Here is a 16,360-nt window from a genome sequence, read left to right as displayed (position 1 = left end):
CCAGAGGTGTGGTATGGCTGAAACAAGAAACGAGAGACCAAACATTTAGGCCTCTGCCTCAGATGGTGGTCAGTCACTCCACTTCAACGCTACCCTCTCCTGCCCACCACCACAGAAAGTGTGGCAGCATCTTTGCAACTCCTTGCTTCTTGCCCAACCAGACTAGTTAGCAGATGGGCGGGGTATAAATTATCATTATTAGTATCATTATTATCATTATCCTGTGTCACCATATGTAACTCAGAGTTTAGGGCCAAAGATAATAAACAAAAATGCAATAGTAGGCACATTGCACTCTGTCAGGAATAAGAGAAAATGAGAATAAGTCTCCTTCAACACACTCCCTCTGTCTCTCATGGGGGGGGGGGCACCAAACCCTAACAATCTTGCTTTGGTGTTGACCCATCTGGCGTCATCCCCACAACCTGCAGCAGAGCCTGTTTATATAGCAAGGCAGGCACTGGACCACATCCACCTCACTTATTTCTGGTTTTATAAATGATAGCAACACACAATTACTGCACCATCCTCCTGCTTTCTTGTATTTTGCCTTGAAGTATATTATGGGATATACCGGTAATTGGAGAAACATTCCAATTATGGAGTAGGTTAACCAGCAGAATCTTGTGTCACACTAGCATGGGGTTGTTTTGTTATTCTCAGGGTGAGCTTGGAGACACAGTTCACTTTCAGAGATGCTTATTTTCTCAGTAAGATCCCATAGCAATGGACAGTCCTTTTTTTCTTGACAGATAGATAACCATGTTAGTATTGTCTCCTTGGACCTTCCCTTCTCCTTTGTACCCAGTTACCTCGTTCCTTCACATTTTCTAATATTACCCAATATTGCCCCGAAACTATAATAAACTGAAACTATAACAGGGGAAAAAAACAGGAGTGAATTACTTCTGTGTGTGCCAAACAATATTTATTTCACCTTGATTAGTAATGTAAGTCACGCCATGACTCATCAACATCAAAGTAAGCTGAAACAAAGACATGACTCCAAGAAATGAAAGGCTTTAAACAAAATATCTGCAACCTGAGCCTTGTGGAATTTGAGTTTCTGAGGGAGCAACTCTGATGTCCACAACCATTTCATATTGTGGTGCCAGTTGTGAGAACTCCGGTTCCAGCTAGAATGTGTAATTTGCTGCAATTGATAGGATTACTGCATCCCTGATTTGCACAAATCACACCAGTCACCTGCCCACTCCTCACATGAAGGTGCTGGTATGACTGATACTGCCATATCATCTCGGCCAGGCTTGGGATTGGCATATGGCATCCTCAGATGGTGGCTGCAGGTCCCATCACTGGTTTCTGCCCAGAGAAGGTGGGAAATTCCGTTATACGAGCATTAATCCTTGCACTGGTAGATTGAGTTGCTTAGCACTACTTTGGATACAACCCACTGTTCTTTACCTTAGTACCTACAAAATAATAATAAGTAGTAGTAGTAGTAGTAGTAGAGTGGAGAAAGCAGATTTAGTATTCTTCCATGTCAACCCTACTTACACTCACTAACTAATCACAAAAGCATTGAGGGCCAACATTTCTAATACATTTTCCAGGAAATTGTTAACAGTTTCCTAGCAACCACTGTAACACATGTGAAGCTTTGTTGCTGCTGAGTTTTAAGAACTCCCCCCTCCAGTTTATGAAATCCACTAGAAGTGGAGGTAGCAACTATTATATTTTAAACTTGTCTCCACGTTATACAGCATAAGGAGGAATCTGCTATTTTATGCCCCACGAAGACCCAACATGAAAGCATCCAGCACTCAGAAAAAGGTCTTAGGGGCATTTTTGCTTGCACGTAAAACATGTGCACAGGTACACAAGAGGTGCTAAGTTGCACCTGCATAATTTGGGTTCCAAAACGTTCAGGAAACTTCCACAAGTAGGGGAAGCTCCTCATTTTATGCCTTCACTGTCCATGACAGTGACAGGTCATGGGGGGGGGGAGAGATCTTAGCTTGCATGTAGCTTTACGTGTAAGCCAGGGGTGTGGAAACTCCAGTCTGCAGGCATTTTTAGGCCTAGCAAGGTCCCCAGTTGGGCCTGTGAGGCTGTTTTCCCATAATTATGCCCACCTGCCCCACACCTGATGTCGTATTTGTGATATCAAGTGTGGCATGATGTCAGGTGTGGGGCAGGTAGATTTGTGTGTGCTCCTTAACATGTCAGGGAGATTACTATCGCTGCTGTTGATTGGCTTTGAGTGCAGGCCTGCTGGGATCAGCTGAGCTATGGTATTCCCCATAGAAAACTTAGTAGCACATCCATACCCTGCCCAAGGCAGGAGTTGAAGCCACCTCCTTCAAGTCTGCTGGAATGGCTGCACTATTGAGTTCCCCATGGGGAACACAGCTGAAACTTGCAGAAGGTAGGGCTTGATGTCACTGATATCAGTGATGTCAGTCCTACTGGACTGGCCCTGCCCACCTCCCAAAGTGGCCTGCCATCAGTAGGGGAGCTCAGAATATGGTCCACTAACCAGAGCCAGTTCCCCACACCTGATGTAAGCAGAGTGTCTAAATAGGGCACCTCCTGCTTAAATCTGTAGGTCATTGATAGATTATGGGTGCTGAAAGCCAACTTCTGGAATGGAAAGGGAGCTAGTTTCAGGCTTGTCAGTGAGAGGCAATAGGTAGATCCTTGGTGCAAGTAAGCATGGCATTTGGTTATGTCAGACACCACTTTCTTATTCAGGAAGGGGAAGTGTAGGCACATAAGCACAGGACAGAGTCCCACTCTCCTTTCATGTTGTGTTCAGGAAAGTAACATCCGATCATGTCCTGAGAGACAGAGGGTAGCAGAGATGGTGGAATGAAGGAAGTTCACAGTGATATAGCTGACTTTGTTCAAAACATCTGATAATCAAGGATTTCAAAAGCCCTTTCATCTTTGGTGTATACTTTGAAAAACATTAAATGTAATAATTCACAAAGCTATTTCTGCTTCTGTATTGTCACATTTTGAGAACTGGGACACCACAGGAAAAGACGTTTATATACTGAGCCGTCTCCTTACACTATATTTCAATTTATCATAGTGTCACAAATGAAGGTGATTTTTGGGTCATTTACAAAAATGGTTTGCTGGTCCATCATATAAGGGCCTCTCCTCCCCCATGAGAGCTAGTTAAATGGATCTTATGAAAGGTGCAATAATCCCAGTTTTTATATGAATTATACAGAAATTTATATAATCATTTTCATTTTTGATGATGTTGAAACAAATGGTGGCTTTCTCTTTGACAATGATTATTTCAATCTTTTAGTGTTTCAACAGGGATTTAGTATGTTGGCCTCAGGGAGACTAAAATACTTCGATTATTTTAGTTTCAGCAGTTTTGGTTCCCTATCTATATATTGTACAACTATATGACAGCATCAACCAAATGGAATATGCATTTGATCATTGAAGTCATTGTGCCAGCTGGTAGAGTTCTGTCAAAACATCACCTGGGGAAACAGGAAAAAAGCAGGAGAAAACATCTCGCAAACTCAATACATGTTTTACATTTTTATTATTTCTCCTCCTATGAGATATTAAATTTAATCACTCTATGGGATACCTTAGTTGTTCATTACTAGATGGTTAAAACTTCCATTTTCTTCAGGTTTATATATTTTTCATTGTTAAGCAGGACTAGTGGGTTTTAAGGAAGGAAGGTAAAGCAGTAGAGTGTTGGATGAATCAGCAAGCCTCCTCCAAAAAACAGAGCTATGAAAGGAGCAGGAGAAGACTGGTTTGAAGAACAAGGTTTTCTTTCTGCTCCTGAAGTCCAACACACCCTGCAGCCGTATCAGTTTCCATCACTTGAACAGCTGGTCCAATTATACATTATCCTTGTAGTGCTGATTATTTTAAGATTTTCTGAAGGCCACCCATTGACTTTAATTAAGCCAGTATTTCATAACATGAGCAAAAATCTAGTCTTATTAACTATCCCACTAGAAATAATGTGAGAGTTGCTGCAGTGCAGTTCTTAAGAGTGTGAACAGTAACATCCCATAATCAAATCCACAACCACAAATAAGGATGTTCTAAGAATTCATTCTTTGCAATATGAATTTTTCTGCATCATGGAGTGAAAATAGACTGATCCGTTCCTCCTTAACCATGAAGTCCCTAGGTGACATTATTAGACAACCTCTTATCAAGCTGCCTCAGCCCCTTTCTGAAACCTGGGGGACAACAAAGGTTGTTTTAAATGTATATTGTGTGTGAAGTGCTGTGAACAATGCAAAGCTTTGAACAAATGCTAATTTATTTTTTGGATTAAACATGGCACATTGTGATACTATTTTGTTTCCCTAATATTGTGTTCAAAATAGTGAGATTCCAGATCAAATATATTAAATAATGGGGTGAGTGATCAAAATTAAAGCACTCTTCAAAACAGAAGAAATCGTGTTAAAAGATATGATGGCAATGACTGAAAAGTGGGTTTAAAAAGTCATAGGCTGCTTCATCGTGTACAAATGAATATAACCTAATGTAATGTAAATGTTAAACATATGTAAAACGAGAACATCAACTATTACTTTACTTGTAGGATTAGAGAAGTGAAAAAATAACTACATAGAACAAGCAGCCTCTTGGTGTAGGAAACTTGTGCAGTGAACAGAATAATAATTTCAGTTTATTTCTCTTCCTCTAAATTCACTCATGATTTGAACGGGATGGATTTTCTTCTTAGCCGACCCTTTCCTGACAGCTGCATAGATTTCCTCTGGCTTCTCTCTCTTAATCAAAGGCTTCTTTTCCGGAGCCTTCATCCGCCACATCACCACAGGGTGTCGTGGGCCAGTAGGACTTTGAATTCTGATAATCTTCGTAGAGGCGATATAGGACATCTTCACTGTCTGCACCACGGCATTCATCAAGTTCTTGGCAGCCTGAATTAGTGAAGTCACGCTGTCCAACTGTAATCAGAAACACAACTGTTAACAGCCTCAGAAATCAAGCGAGCTGTAATCAAAAACAAACATTTAAAATGCAGGTGATCTTTGTTTCCGTTTGTGCATTCCATGTAAGGAATATGCCAACATGAATGCAGAAGGGTCAAAAGTTATTTGCAATGTTGGATAAATAGAAGCTTGAGGTGAGGACAGAGTTACTTTAAGAGTGGACATTTTCTTTTTTTTTCATTTGTAAAGCATTACAGCCAGTCTTTTCTTACTGGAAACCTAAAGACAGCACAATTTAAAAAAACAAGCCCAAGAACAATACAGTAGAATCACTAAATCACAGTGTTAAATATAATTTTGGCTATAATTTGGCTTAGAAATGATGTTACACATCTTTTAATCCCCTGATCTTTTGTGATTTCCGAGGTCTGCAAATTTGATTGAGAAGGTTTATATAGAAAAAATATTAACTGCTTGATCAAAATGTTCTCAAAGTGATGCATAAATAATAGAAAGATAGATAAAACTTGGCTAAAATCAAATATGCCTATAAAACCATCATAATTAAAAGCAAATATGAAAATCAACAAAACCTTTAAGACATATGTAGGTAATGGAACTATATGTCTGGATTATGGTGTCATTCTAATGAGGAGTAGAACAACTGTGCCATGTCTCCAAAGAATGGAGAAAAAGAAACCAATGGATACAAGAGTTTTTAGAAACAAACTGAAAGCACACACTATATTTTAATATTTTTATGAATGGTGTATGTTTGCACACATATTGCTTTCATTCTCTGTGGAGGAAACACACAGTTATCCAGAACTTTCAGGAAAACTGATGCCAGTTTCTAAATAAAATCCTCTTACATCCATAAGTTTTTTCTCTTAACATTTTCTCACCCCTAATTCTGCTTTGGGACTTTGAAGCAGGCTTCTAACTCTGTCTCTGCAGCTGGGTTGGAATTATGCAACGTATTGGTCCCATCCTCATACAACAGCTATGGTGGGACACATGTAGCCCTATCAGATAGTTTGGTACTACCCCCAGCCAGGGGCGGAGCTTCATAGTCAGGCACCGGGGGGCAGGGGGGCAGCTGCGATGGCACCCTGGCCGGGATCATTCTTCCTTGTGCTAGTATTTTCCCTGTTTCTTTTTTCACAGTAAACTTTTAAAGTCAGTGTTGATATAGCAAATAAGATTTAACAACAAAGGAGTTCAGCTTTGCTGCTTAGTAATAGAAAGCAACAAGCTCTAATTGCTCAAAACTACAATGAGCCTTGCCTTTCTAGTTTTGCAGCTAGTTTTGTATTATTTATTTATAACATTATTTATAGCCTGCCTTTGGGGGCATAGCCCATTCAAGACAATTCACAATGTCATAAAAGCATAATACATAACACAAGCTTTAAAAAAGTGAATAAAGGAGCAGTACAGTATTAACAGAAACATATGCCAGTTAAACAACAGAAAATTCCTGTAGATGTATTGTGCCGCTGTTTAAATACACCTAAGTTGGGGGAGGAATAATGGAACTCTAGAAGAGCAGAAGATTTTTAGGCAGATGATTTCCAACATGGACTGCATAGCATTTGAACTGTGTCATATTTCATTTTTGTGTATGAGCCTCTTGGTGAATGTTAAAAGTCTTCAGCATTTCTTTCCATGTGCTGTGAATTCCACCTCCAGCTTAAGCTGCCTTTGCTGTTGTCATTTTGCACTAGAAAATTGGCAAGGGATAAATTTACTGTAATTCATATCAATAACCTGAATGAATAACTTTTAAGCTTCGAAGAGTCACTGTGCTCATATTTAATTATAAGGTTGACAATTTCAATTTAGAAATGCAGCTCCTTTCTGAATAATTTTAAAGAATACTGTGTTCTGGGTTTTCTGCCCACCTCCTCTTGAAGATCCATCTGATTATTCTGAACATGTTTTGAAGTTTGGCTTTTGTAACTCCCGAACACAATTTGTTTCAAAAGCTACAATGGAATTTAGTGATAAGAATTTGTACTGCATCATGAGAATGTGATCAGAATGAATTTCGTAGTGCTCAGGAAGCTGCATTTGGGTTTTTTTCTTGTGATATGCACCACAGCAGTGACCAGTCATTTTCAGCGAGTATGCCTTTCACTGAGTCCAAAGAATAAGAGAGGTCCACTATAATGCTTGCACCGCACAGGCCCTGGCACCACTGGAGAGGCTAGGGGATTGTGGACTCATTGGTTCTTTGCCAATGCTAACCCTATTTCTTCTACCCAGACATGCCCCAAACTCCAGTTGCCCATGCCATTTCTGCCACAGGATGACTGCCTGTATGTCAGTATGTATCAGTGTTAGAGGGCATGTGTTTGTCTTGTGTGTAGTGAGAAAAATAAAATTTGGACAATTGAGAACTAAACACATGACTTCCCCCCAAGAAGGGAATTGTGTTAAGGGTTCTGGGGATTGTAGCTTTGTGAGGGGTAAACTGCAGTTCCCATGTTTCTTTGGAGGAAGCCACTTTAAATGTATGGTGCATACGCAGCTCTGGTGTGTGTAATGGCTGGTGTGTAGGGAAGGCTAGGACTGGGAAGGCTCAGGTTTTAATCCCTTGTTGGACATGACCTTATAATAGTCATCACCTTTCATGTTAACCTACTCAGAGAGTTATGGAAAGGAGAAAACCATGCAAGCTCATTGCAGAGATGAAGACAATTTACTCCAGTGAGCATTCTTTTAATTTGGCATTCTTGGCAGCGTTTTAATGATTGCCTTTTACTATTCTGTTTTGTTGTTGGTTTGTATATTTATGACTTTGCATTTTATTATTTTGGGCTGTTGTACAAGGAGCCACCTTGACTACACTTTAGGGTAGAAAGTCGGTTCCAAACAAACAATACTTCACTGATTTCCAGTACTAAAATTCTATGTCAACTGGTATCTGCATTCTTCCCCTTCAAAAAACACTATTTTTAAAACAAATTACATAATTACACCCTCCCCCAGGTCAGGCTGCAGATGGAAATGAACATGAGTTGTAGTAGATTTGTAGTTCAGTCACAGTCCTTTAGTCCATGCACATTACAGCAAGCATAGTTTATAGTTTTACCCACAGCCTGTTCCATACATATCTGAGTAACGTTCTGCAAGGAATCTAATGTACTCAAGGACAATAGTCACTGGGATACCTTTTTGTCTTTCTCTGCTATTCTCTACAGCCTCTTCAAGGCCTCATGCCATTGTAACCAGAGAAAACTGATGAAACGAGAATCCACATAAACACAAAATAGACAAAATATTTCTTTACAGCACCCTGAAGTTGATCTTTCAAGGATGCTTCTTAGATGACACTTTGCCATCAGCATCCTCTTCCTGAGAAAAAATGTATGCACCTTTTATCAGACATACTGTGATATAAATCACTGCTTTCCCCCTTCCAAATATAGTCAGGAAATTATCAAGCCCCGTTTCATATGCAAAATAAATTTGAGAGTGGGGCAGAGATGCTATCATGGGCGTAGCCAAGGGGGCGCAGGGGGGCAGCTGCCCCTCTGATCAAGTAAAACAATAGAAACACTTAACTAACAGACTAAACACATCACTTCTGGGGGGCCCACAAAAGTCCCTCCCCCCAAATCCTGGCTACGTCCATGGATGCTATGCTAGTTTCCTGGCAGGTGTGTTGCTGTTGCTTACTGGGGGGGGGGGAGAGGTAGGACTATTGGGTATTTTGGCATGTTGTTGGAGTACCACATTGACTCTGCCTGTGCGTTTCCCTGAGTCAAGCTCCCTGACATTTCCCATTAAGTAACAGCAGCCCACCTGCCAGGAAGCAAGCATATGGGTTCTCCCCCACCTAGTGAGCTGTTTCTGCCAATGCATGCGCATGGTGGCTCTTATGAAGGCAAACCCCTGCCCTAAGGTGGGATGGCATACGATTTTGATCCAGACCAGATTTTGCTGCAAACTCCCTGCCCCTGCCACTGTTCTCCCTCCCCTCCACTGCCCTCCCCTCCACTGCCCTTAAAGGTAAAGGTAAAGGTACCCCTGCCCAAACGGGCCAGTCTTGCCAGACTCTGGGGTTTGTGCGCCCATCTCACATCTATAGGCCGGGGGCCAGCGCTGTCCGGAGACACTTCCGGGTCACGTGGCCAGCGTGACAACGCTGCTCTGGCGAGCCAGAGCCGCACACGGAACGCCGTTTACCTTCCCGCTGGTAAGCGGTACCTATTTATCTACTTGCCCCCGGGGGTGCTTTCGAACTGCTAGGTTGGCAGGCGCTGGGACCGAGCAGCGGGAGCACACCCCGCCGCGGGGATTCGAACCGCCGACCTTTCGATCGGCAAGCCCTAGGCGCTGAGGCTTTAGCCCACAGCGCCACCCGCGTCCCCCCTCCACTGCCCTTAGCTCCATGCAAATTCGAAGCATTGTGACGGTGTAAGAAGGGGAATAGGCAGAGGGGTCTGGTGTGACTGGCGAGCATTGTGAGCAAAGGAAGAGTTGGAGCAGAGCTTGACCTTGGCCTGTCATGCCTGGGGCATCTCCAAATGGAGAGATTCCTGCCCTCCCCACTCCTTTCCAAGATGCTTCTGCATCCCTGCTTTAGACCAATTTTCTTTTCTGTGCTTAATGTGAGAATTGTTTTGCTGCCAAGGGCTGCACTTTATATCAATATGTCTTCTCCAGGCTGCCATCCTAGAGGAAAAAGCAGAGTGTAAGAAAATAGGGAGAAATGCAGGTTAAATTGTAATCAGCAGAAGTAAAAGCATTTCTTCTTTGATCCTTAGACTGACAGGACAAATAAGAGCTTGATATGTCATTCCTATGCTCCCCTCCAACTGAAATCCAGTCACCTCTGAAGTATTTCAATATTTACAGCCAAGTAATTTAACCCATAGTCTAGTCATGGAAATCAGAATCAGATTCCAAGTGTACAAATGAGAAGACTAATGAATGTTCTTCAATTCCATCTACATTTTGCCTTCCATGCCATTACTGCAGCTGCTGAATATCTGTAGCAGATTCTGGCAGAGAAGGGAAACTGGAAGAGAAAAGGGCAGGCCATAAGGAATACAATTTAAGCAGAAGGTCAACACGTAACTGAGTTTGGCAAAAGCTATACATAGTTAGAATTGGCCAGAAATCAAGTATCTGTACATCAAAAGCAGCAGTGAAAAAGGAACGGTGGGTAGATTCTCCCGAACCACCCAAAATCTGTTCTGAGGCAAGCCAAACAATTAAAACTTCTGAGGAACAAAGACAATGGAATGTGTAGCTTTCTAAGGCAGTGTTTTCTCAAACCATGAGCCTTGGACCATTTTCAGGTGAACCTCAGTGCCACTGCCTGCCCATCACCTCCTCTGCCCATTACTCACGCCATATAGTCTGAAGTTGGATCAGCAGCTCCTTGCATCCTGAATAAAGTGGGGGTGGGCAGAGACCAGGAAAAGATAAGTTGGGGAGAGGGGGAAGGAAGGTCTCCCTCCTCTGAGAGAAAAAGGACTGAGAAAGTTTTAAGGAAATGATAAAGTCATATAAAATGTTCTTGTTGTTGTTGTCTACATAAACTGTGAAAAGAAAGGAAAGGGATACGAGAGGAAAGCTGCTTTAAGAGGAAGAAGTGAATGCAAAAGGACCAGGGGGAAAGGGATAAAATAAATGGCATGGGATGGGATAAGGTTCAGCTGAGGAATGGCCCCAACTGGTGTGCCAGCCAAAGCTGGTTGAAGGCACTTTTCAGGGAACTGCCATCGGCTCAGGGGCGAGAGGAGGAAAGCCGGATGGATTAGAGAGAGCAGGAAGCAGCACTTCCTCAGTGGAGGAAGGTAGCCACGCCTCTAGTGGAGAGGAGATGCAGGGGGCGGAGGAGGCAAGGCGGTGCCAGGACACCTTGCCGGAGCAAAGCGGGGAGGAGGGAGGTCCCCCGTTACCCAAGCCTTCCTTGCGCAGAAAGCTGGGCGTCAAGAAACCACTCTGCTGGGGAAGGTTTAAGGACTGCCCACTCTCAGATTCTGCCCGTGAATGAGCAAGACACGGAATATAGGCGCTCTGTATTCTAAAGGTTTTTATCACTAATAAGAAAGCTTTAGAACAGACTATTGAGGCATATTGCCTGATTGCTGTCGAGCAACCAACCGATACCTTTAACAGCACTGCTGGCCACTATTAACAAAGATGGACCCAGGAGCAACCCCAGGTTTCAGATAATGGTTCCAGGGGACATAATTCTCATTGCCTATGTAGATACTTATTATTAGCTCGGTGTGAAAAAAAGATATCAGTCTAAGAGCATACCAAGTTAAAGAGCAGACTGCAGGGGAGAACTCTTGGGATATGTGTGTTTATGGTTGTGTAGAAGGTCAGGAGAAGAAGGTGGAAAATTCACAATATAGAAAAGGACTTGCCTAAAGTGAAATAGTTTTCTTTCTTCTTGCCTGCTGCATTGATTTTCTGTCAGGTGCTCTCTTCTATTTAGCAGTTCATTTGTCATTATGCCAGTTGGTGGTATTTAGGATGATTATGAAAAGCTGGATGTGTTATCAGTTTTCTGTTTACTTTACAGCATTATAAGAACTTTATTAGAAGAACCTGTAGGATTGTTTGGTTGTGACTGATGTCTTATTCTCAGCTTCTCATTGCCAGGGCTTGTTCAACCTTCCTGTGGCTGACCCCAAACAGCCCTTGCCCATGTTGGCAATCTATGGTTGGGGATCCAGGTAGGTAGTCGTGTTGGTCTGACGCAGTCAAAATATATTACTTTTTTTTAAAAAAATTGTCCAGTAGTACCTTAGAGACCAACTGTGGTGGGGGGAGCAATGTTTGAACCTGTCTTCTGCATGGCCTGGAATAAGAGCTGTTTGGCAGTGGAACAGACTCTCATGAGGTGGTGGACTCTCAGTCCTGGGAGATTTTGAAGCAGGGGTTGGACGGCCATCTGTCATGTAGGATCTAGTTGAGATTCCTACATTGCAGAAGGTTAGCTAGATGGCCCTTGGGATCCCTTTCAATTCTACATTTCTATTACTCCACAAGGATGGATCACCAGCAAGGACTTTTCCTCTGCAGTCACAAGAAAGTGAGCACATTAGATTGCACATTTTAGTAAACCATTTTTTTACACATGCAAAAGCTTGGAGAGCAGTGAGTAAGCAGAAAGGATTGCAGTTGTTTTTATGAAGGCTGTTTCTATTTACAGCTTTAATAAGTCATACTGCATGAGAAACAATATCCCACACCCACCCACCCCCCCAAAAAATCCCCCATGTTGTTTTGCAAAAATCTGAATTACTGTTAAGGTAAAGGTACCCCTGCCCATACGGGCCAGTCGTGTCCGACTCTAGGGTTGTGCGCTCATCTCGCTCTAGAGGCCGTGAGCCAGCGCCGTCCGAAGACACTTCCGGGTCACGTGGCCAGCGTGACGAAGCTGCAGCTGGCGAGCCAGCACCAGCGCAGCACACGGAAACGCCTTTTACCTTCCCGCTATAAAGCGGTACCTATTTATCTACTTGCACTTAAGAGTGCTTTCGAACTGCTAGGTGGGCAGGAGCTGGGACCGAACGACGGGAGCTCACCCCGCCGCGGGGATTCAAACTGCCGACCATACGATCAGCAAGTCCTAGGCACTGAGGTTTTACCCACAGCTCCACCCGTGTCCCTGAATTACTGTTACTGCATTCCTATTGCAGTTCAAGTCTCTTTGCTATGGTTGTTAAAGCTATTTGCATATTTCCATGGAACATACCTAAATGATAAGCTCTCAAACTTTATAATGTAAAGGTAAAGGACCCCTGGACAGTTAAGTCCAGCCAAAGGTGGCTATGGGGTGAGACACTCATCTCGCTTTTCAGGCCAAGGGAGTTGGTGTTCGTCCACAGCTTTCCGGCTTATGTGGCCAATATCATTAAACCACTTCTGGTGCAACAGGACACCGTGATGCTTCCATTTACTTTCCTGCCGCAGTGGTACCTATTTATCTACTTACACTAGTGTGCTTTCAAACTGCTAGGTTGGCAGAAGCTGGGATAGAGCAATGGGAGCTCACCCCGTCACGCAGATTCAAACCGCCAACCAGCAAGCCAAAGAGGCCCAGCGCCACCCGTGCTCCCTAATTTTATACTTCATCTTGTGTAGCGCAACTCAAACTGTTAACAGTAGTAGGAGAAGAGTGGTCAGTCTTTCACTATGGTAGCTCAGCTGTTGGTTCCAAGAATGTTGATTCTGCCACTTTACCAACAGGTTTGTTTTCTCCTATACATTTCCCACTAAACATATTCACAGAGTGTTTATTGTTATAAGAATGAAGGGAACCTCTGTAGGAAAGTATCATTTTTGTATTCTTAGTCACTGAGACAATTCATCTTTCTCACATATTTCCTGGAGTGCATTAATATTCCTCGTAACGAAAAAGATGCTTATTTAAGAATAGGTATGATTGCAAGAAATGAGTAAAGAATTATACAATAATGCCACATTTAAATAAACAGGATGGGATCGTGTACAGAAGGAATATTTAACTAAAATTGAATCTAAACATGCTGCTTTTTTAATACCAATCCTACACTTGTGCAGTGGCATGTTTGCTCATAACTCTGGCATAACCATCATATAGTATCGGCCTTTTTCTTGATTTTCTCTAGTACAGCAACAAATGCAACCCACTTTCCCCTATTATGTTTCCTGTGTGAGTAATCCCAAGTCTACCTGCTATTTTAAGTAATTATTTGGTAATGCAGCATGTCTTGAAATTGGTGCACTACATTAATAATGCTGCTATCAAATGTATCCCCCCCCCCCCGATCTAGCCTGAAAGATCTTTATGCTGAGGCAACAAATACAATGTACATTAGAATATTCACGTGTATTTATGTATGTATTCCTTCCAAATGTGGGCTAAACTGCCGCACCCACAAGAGACTAAAATATTCGTCTCATGGATCTGACATTTTGTCTGATTATAGTGCAGGTTGTAACCAGAAGATAATGGTATAATGAAATGACCTCAGGACAATTTGCACTTACTGCTGACATGATGAGTTCTCCGCCTAAATTCTGTATTTCAGCTTTAACTTGACTGCAGATTTTGAGCTGGTGGGAATACAGTTTGATCTGTTCTAGATAAGCCAGTAAGTCCTGCTTACATGATGGGTCTTGACACTAAAAAAAGAAGGAAAAAATATTTCATTTTGCTAGTAATTTTTATTTTTTGGAATACAGGTGAATCCAAATTCTTACTTACATATGGTAGTATTTTTTTTAAAAAAAGGTTTTACTTGAAAAACAGACATCCATGCTACAAACTCCCGACATTTTAAACAATGGTTCTCTAAATATCTCACTTCTCCAACACCACCTATAAGGTGCATGCTACAAAAAACAATTTTGTTCTTAACTCAAATGAATCACATTCTCAAATCCTTGACCCTGACATGACTGGATTTTTTCATGTCCGGTTCAAGAGCACACATTGAACACCATGCCCTAGTCTAATCTTGCTCTTTGGTATCATCATTTGATTATGCCTGTTCCTTTTGCAAGAATATAATTATGATAACATTTTATTCTATTATATTGGTGGTAGAACCAATGTGGGTATAGTAGTTAGAGTGCTGGACAAAGATGGCAGAGACCGGGATTCAAATCCATTCTTAGAAACGTAGTCAGTAACCTGAATATGTTTTCTAAATATTTTTAATATTTCTGAAATGAATATTTTTAAAATAATTTAAGCCTAATTTGATGTACTCAAATTTGTATATAATACTCAATTTTTACTTATTTTGGAATTTTTTTCTTGCTAGGTTTTATTTCCTTACATGTCAGCATGTAATGTTCTACTGACTGTAAATTCTTTTTTTTTTAATTCCCAATAGCCAATTTTCATAAGTTCAAATTCAAATATCCCAAAATTAAAATAAGCCTGCACTCTCAAAAAAACCTATAATAACCAATATTATTTTAATTTTTAAGATGGACAACTTTGTTTCATTATTTTTTTCTATTGCAGCTATGGATTGTAGGAAAGTTGTACAAAATCCTCCCACGATGTCCAAAAAATGTAAAATTTTCATTACAAGGAATAAAAAAACCATAAATTTCATTCTTTGTCGAGAAAGAGCATGTCTTTGCAATAATTTTCAACATCAAAAACTTTGGGTTGCATCATGCCCACACGCTGTAAATTCAGGTTTTCTAAACCTAGTTTTTTCACCCAAAAAACTAGGCTACAAGTGCATTTATAAAAAAAAACAATTAGGCATTTATAAAATCTTTTGAGTGCTGGTGTATTTTTTTCTGAAATCCTCATCATTTTATTGAGCTCTGTGTAAAATTTCAGAGATCTGATCATTGGTTATGGAGGAAAAAAATAAAATGTACACAAGGGTATCTTGTGCCGAGGGTCTCGAGGGACAGACAACACAGATTTGACAAAACATTGAAGTGCTATAAAATTAAAACCGTTTGAGATGGGGGGGGGAATTAAGGGGGTTTCTTTCAACCATAAGGGAAGGGTGTACAGCAAATTTCATCAACATCCAATACGGAGGGTGACATGACCTCGTTGAAATGACGTGGAATGACCCAATAATGAAATGAGTAGCAGCACTAGAAGGTAGCACTTGATATATTGGATACTCATCTTCACAGCCCTGTAGATGTCCTGCTGCATCCTTCCTTTCTTTATACCTTCCAAGCACTTCTAAATGTAACACTTAGGTGTACTTGACAAATGCAAGGAGATGGCAGTTGCTGCTCCCTAAAATGTCCTCCTCCCCTAGTTGATGTCAGGACCAATTGGAGATGGAACAAGGCAACAGAGAATCTGGAGGTGTAAAGGGCTAAGGTAAAGTAGCTCCCAGTGACATTTAGCATCAGTCCAAACTTCTCTGCGTCCAGGCATCCATTAGTAAAATTAATGATGACATAGCTGACCTTCCTCAGTCTATGCAGTAATGAATATTTTTATGTGGACATTCTCAGGCACACCTGTTGATAATATTTACTGTGCAAAAAAATACATGGGAGTGGCTGTTTTAAATAACTAGACTGCATTGCTCAATAATATTTTCAGCGCAGTGTGATGAATGGAGACAGGCATTCCAATCCAGCATTTGGCATGTGTTGCTTTAAGATAAGCATATGGAATTGCACAGAGGAAACATGCGAGCTTGTATAAACTTCCATATTAATCTGGGCTACTGGGAATGGAGTTTGTAACTGGCTGGATGGCGTGTGTGTGTGTCTTGCATGGAGTGTGTGAAATTTGAATTTCTGCACATATTTCTGCCTTCCTGTATACTGGCAATGCATGTTTGGGACACTTTTATTTATTTCTGAACCACTTCTAGTTGAGATTCCTGCTTTGCAGGGGGTTGGACCAGAAGACCCTCAGGGTTCCGTCCAGCTCTACAATTGTCTACAGTGATTCTAAGCACCCTGAAGTTAAGCTTTTA

The 16,360-nt window shown here is 41.5% G+C and overlaps 2 protein-coding genes across 18 annotated transcripts in view; one reads left to right on the top strand and one right to left on the bottom strand.

The window, feature by feature from the left end:
* The window catches only part of LOC309532295 (uncharacterized protein), a 472,441-nt gene that overhangs the window by 418,162 nt on the left and 37,919 nt on the right, over positions 1 to 16,360 (top strand). The window lies entirely within an intron of this gene.
* The window catches only part of CTNNA3 (catenin alpha 3), a 591,589-nt gene continuing 576,135 nt past the window's right edge, over positions 907 to 16,360 (bottom strand). For 4 of the 5 annotated variants that reach the window (XM_082222364.1, XM_082222363.1, XM_082222359.1 and 1 more), the window contains 2 exons: positions 13,929 to 14,063; positions 907 to 4,937 (listed from right to left, as the gene is read on the bottom strand). In XM_082222364.1, the coding sequence (XP_082078490.1) occupies positions 4,650 to 4,937; positions 13,929 to 14,063 (423 nt within the window). In that variant the 3' untranslated portion in view covers positions 907 to 4,649. Of the gene's footprint in view, positions 4,938 to 13,928; positions 14,064 to 16,360 lie in introns of those variants that run through there. The other variant, XR_014219667.1, reaches the window with a different exon arrangement.

Source organism: Podarcis vaucheri (genome assembly GCF_965113315.1).
Source record: "Podarcis vaucheri genome assembly, chromosome: 5".
Taxonomy (NCBI): Eukaryota; Metazoa; Chordata; class Lepidosauria; order Squamata; family Lacertidae; genus Podarcis; species Podarcis vaucheri.
This window is presented reverse-complemented; position numbering and strand designations above follow the sequence as displayed.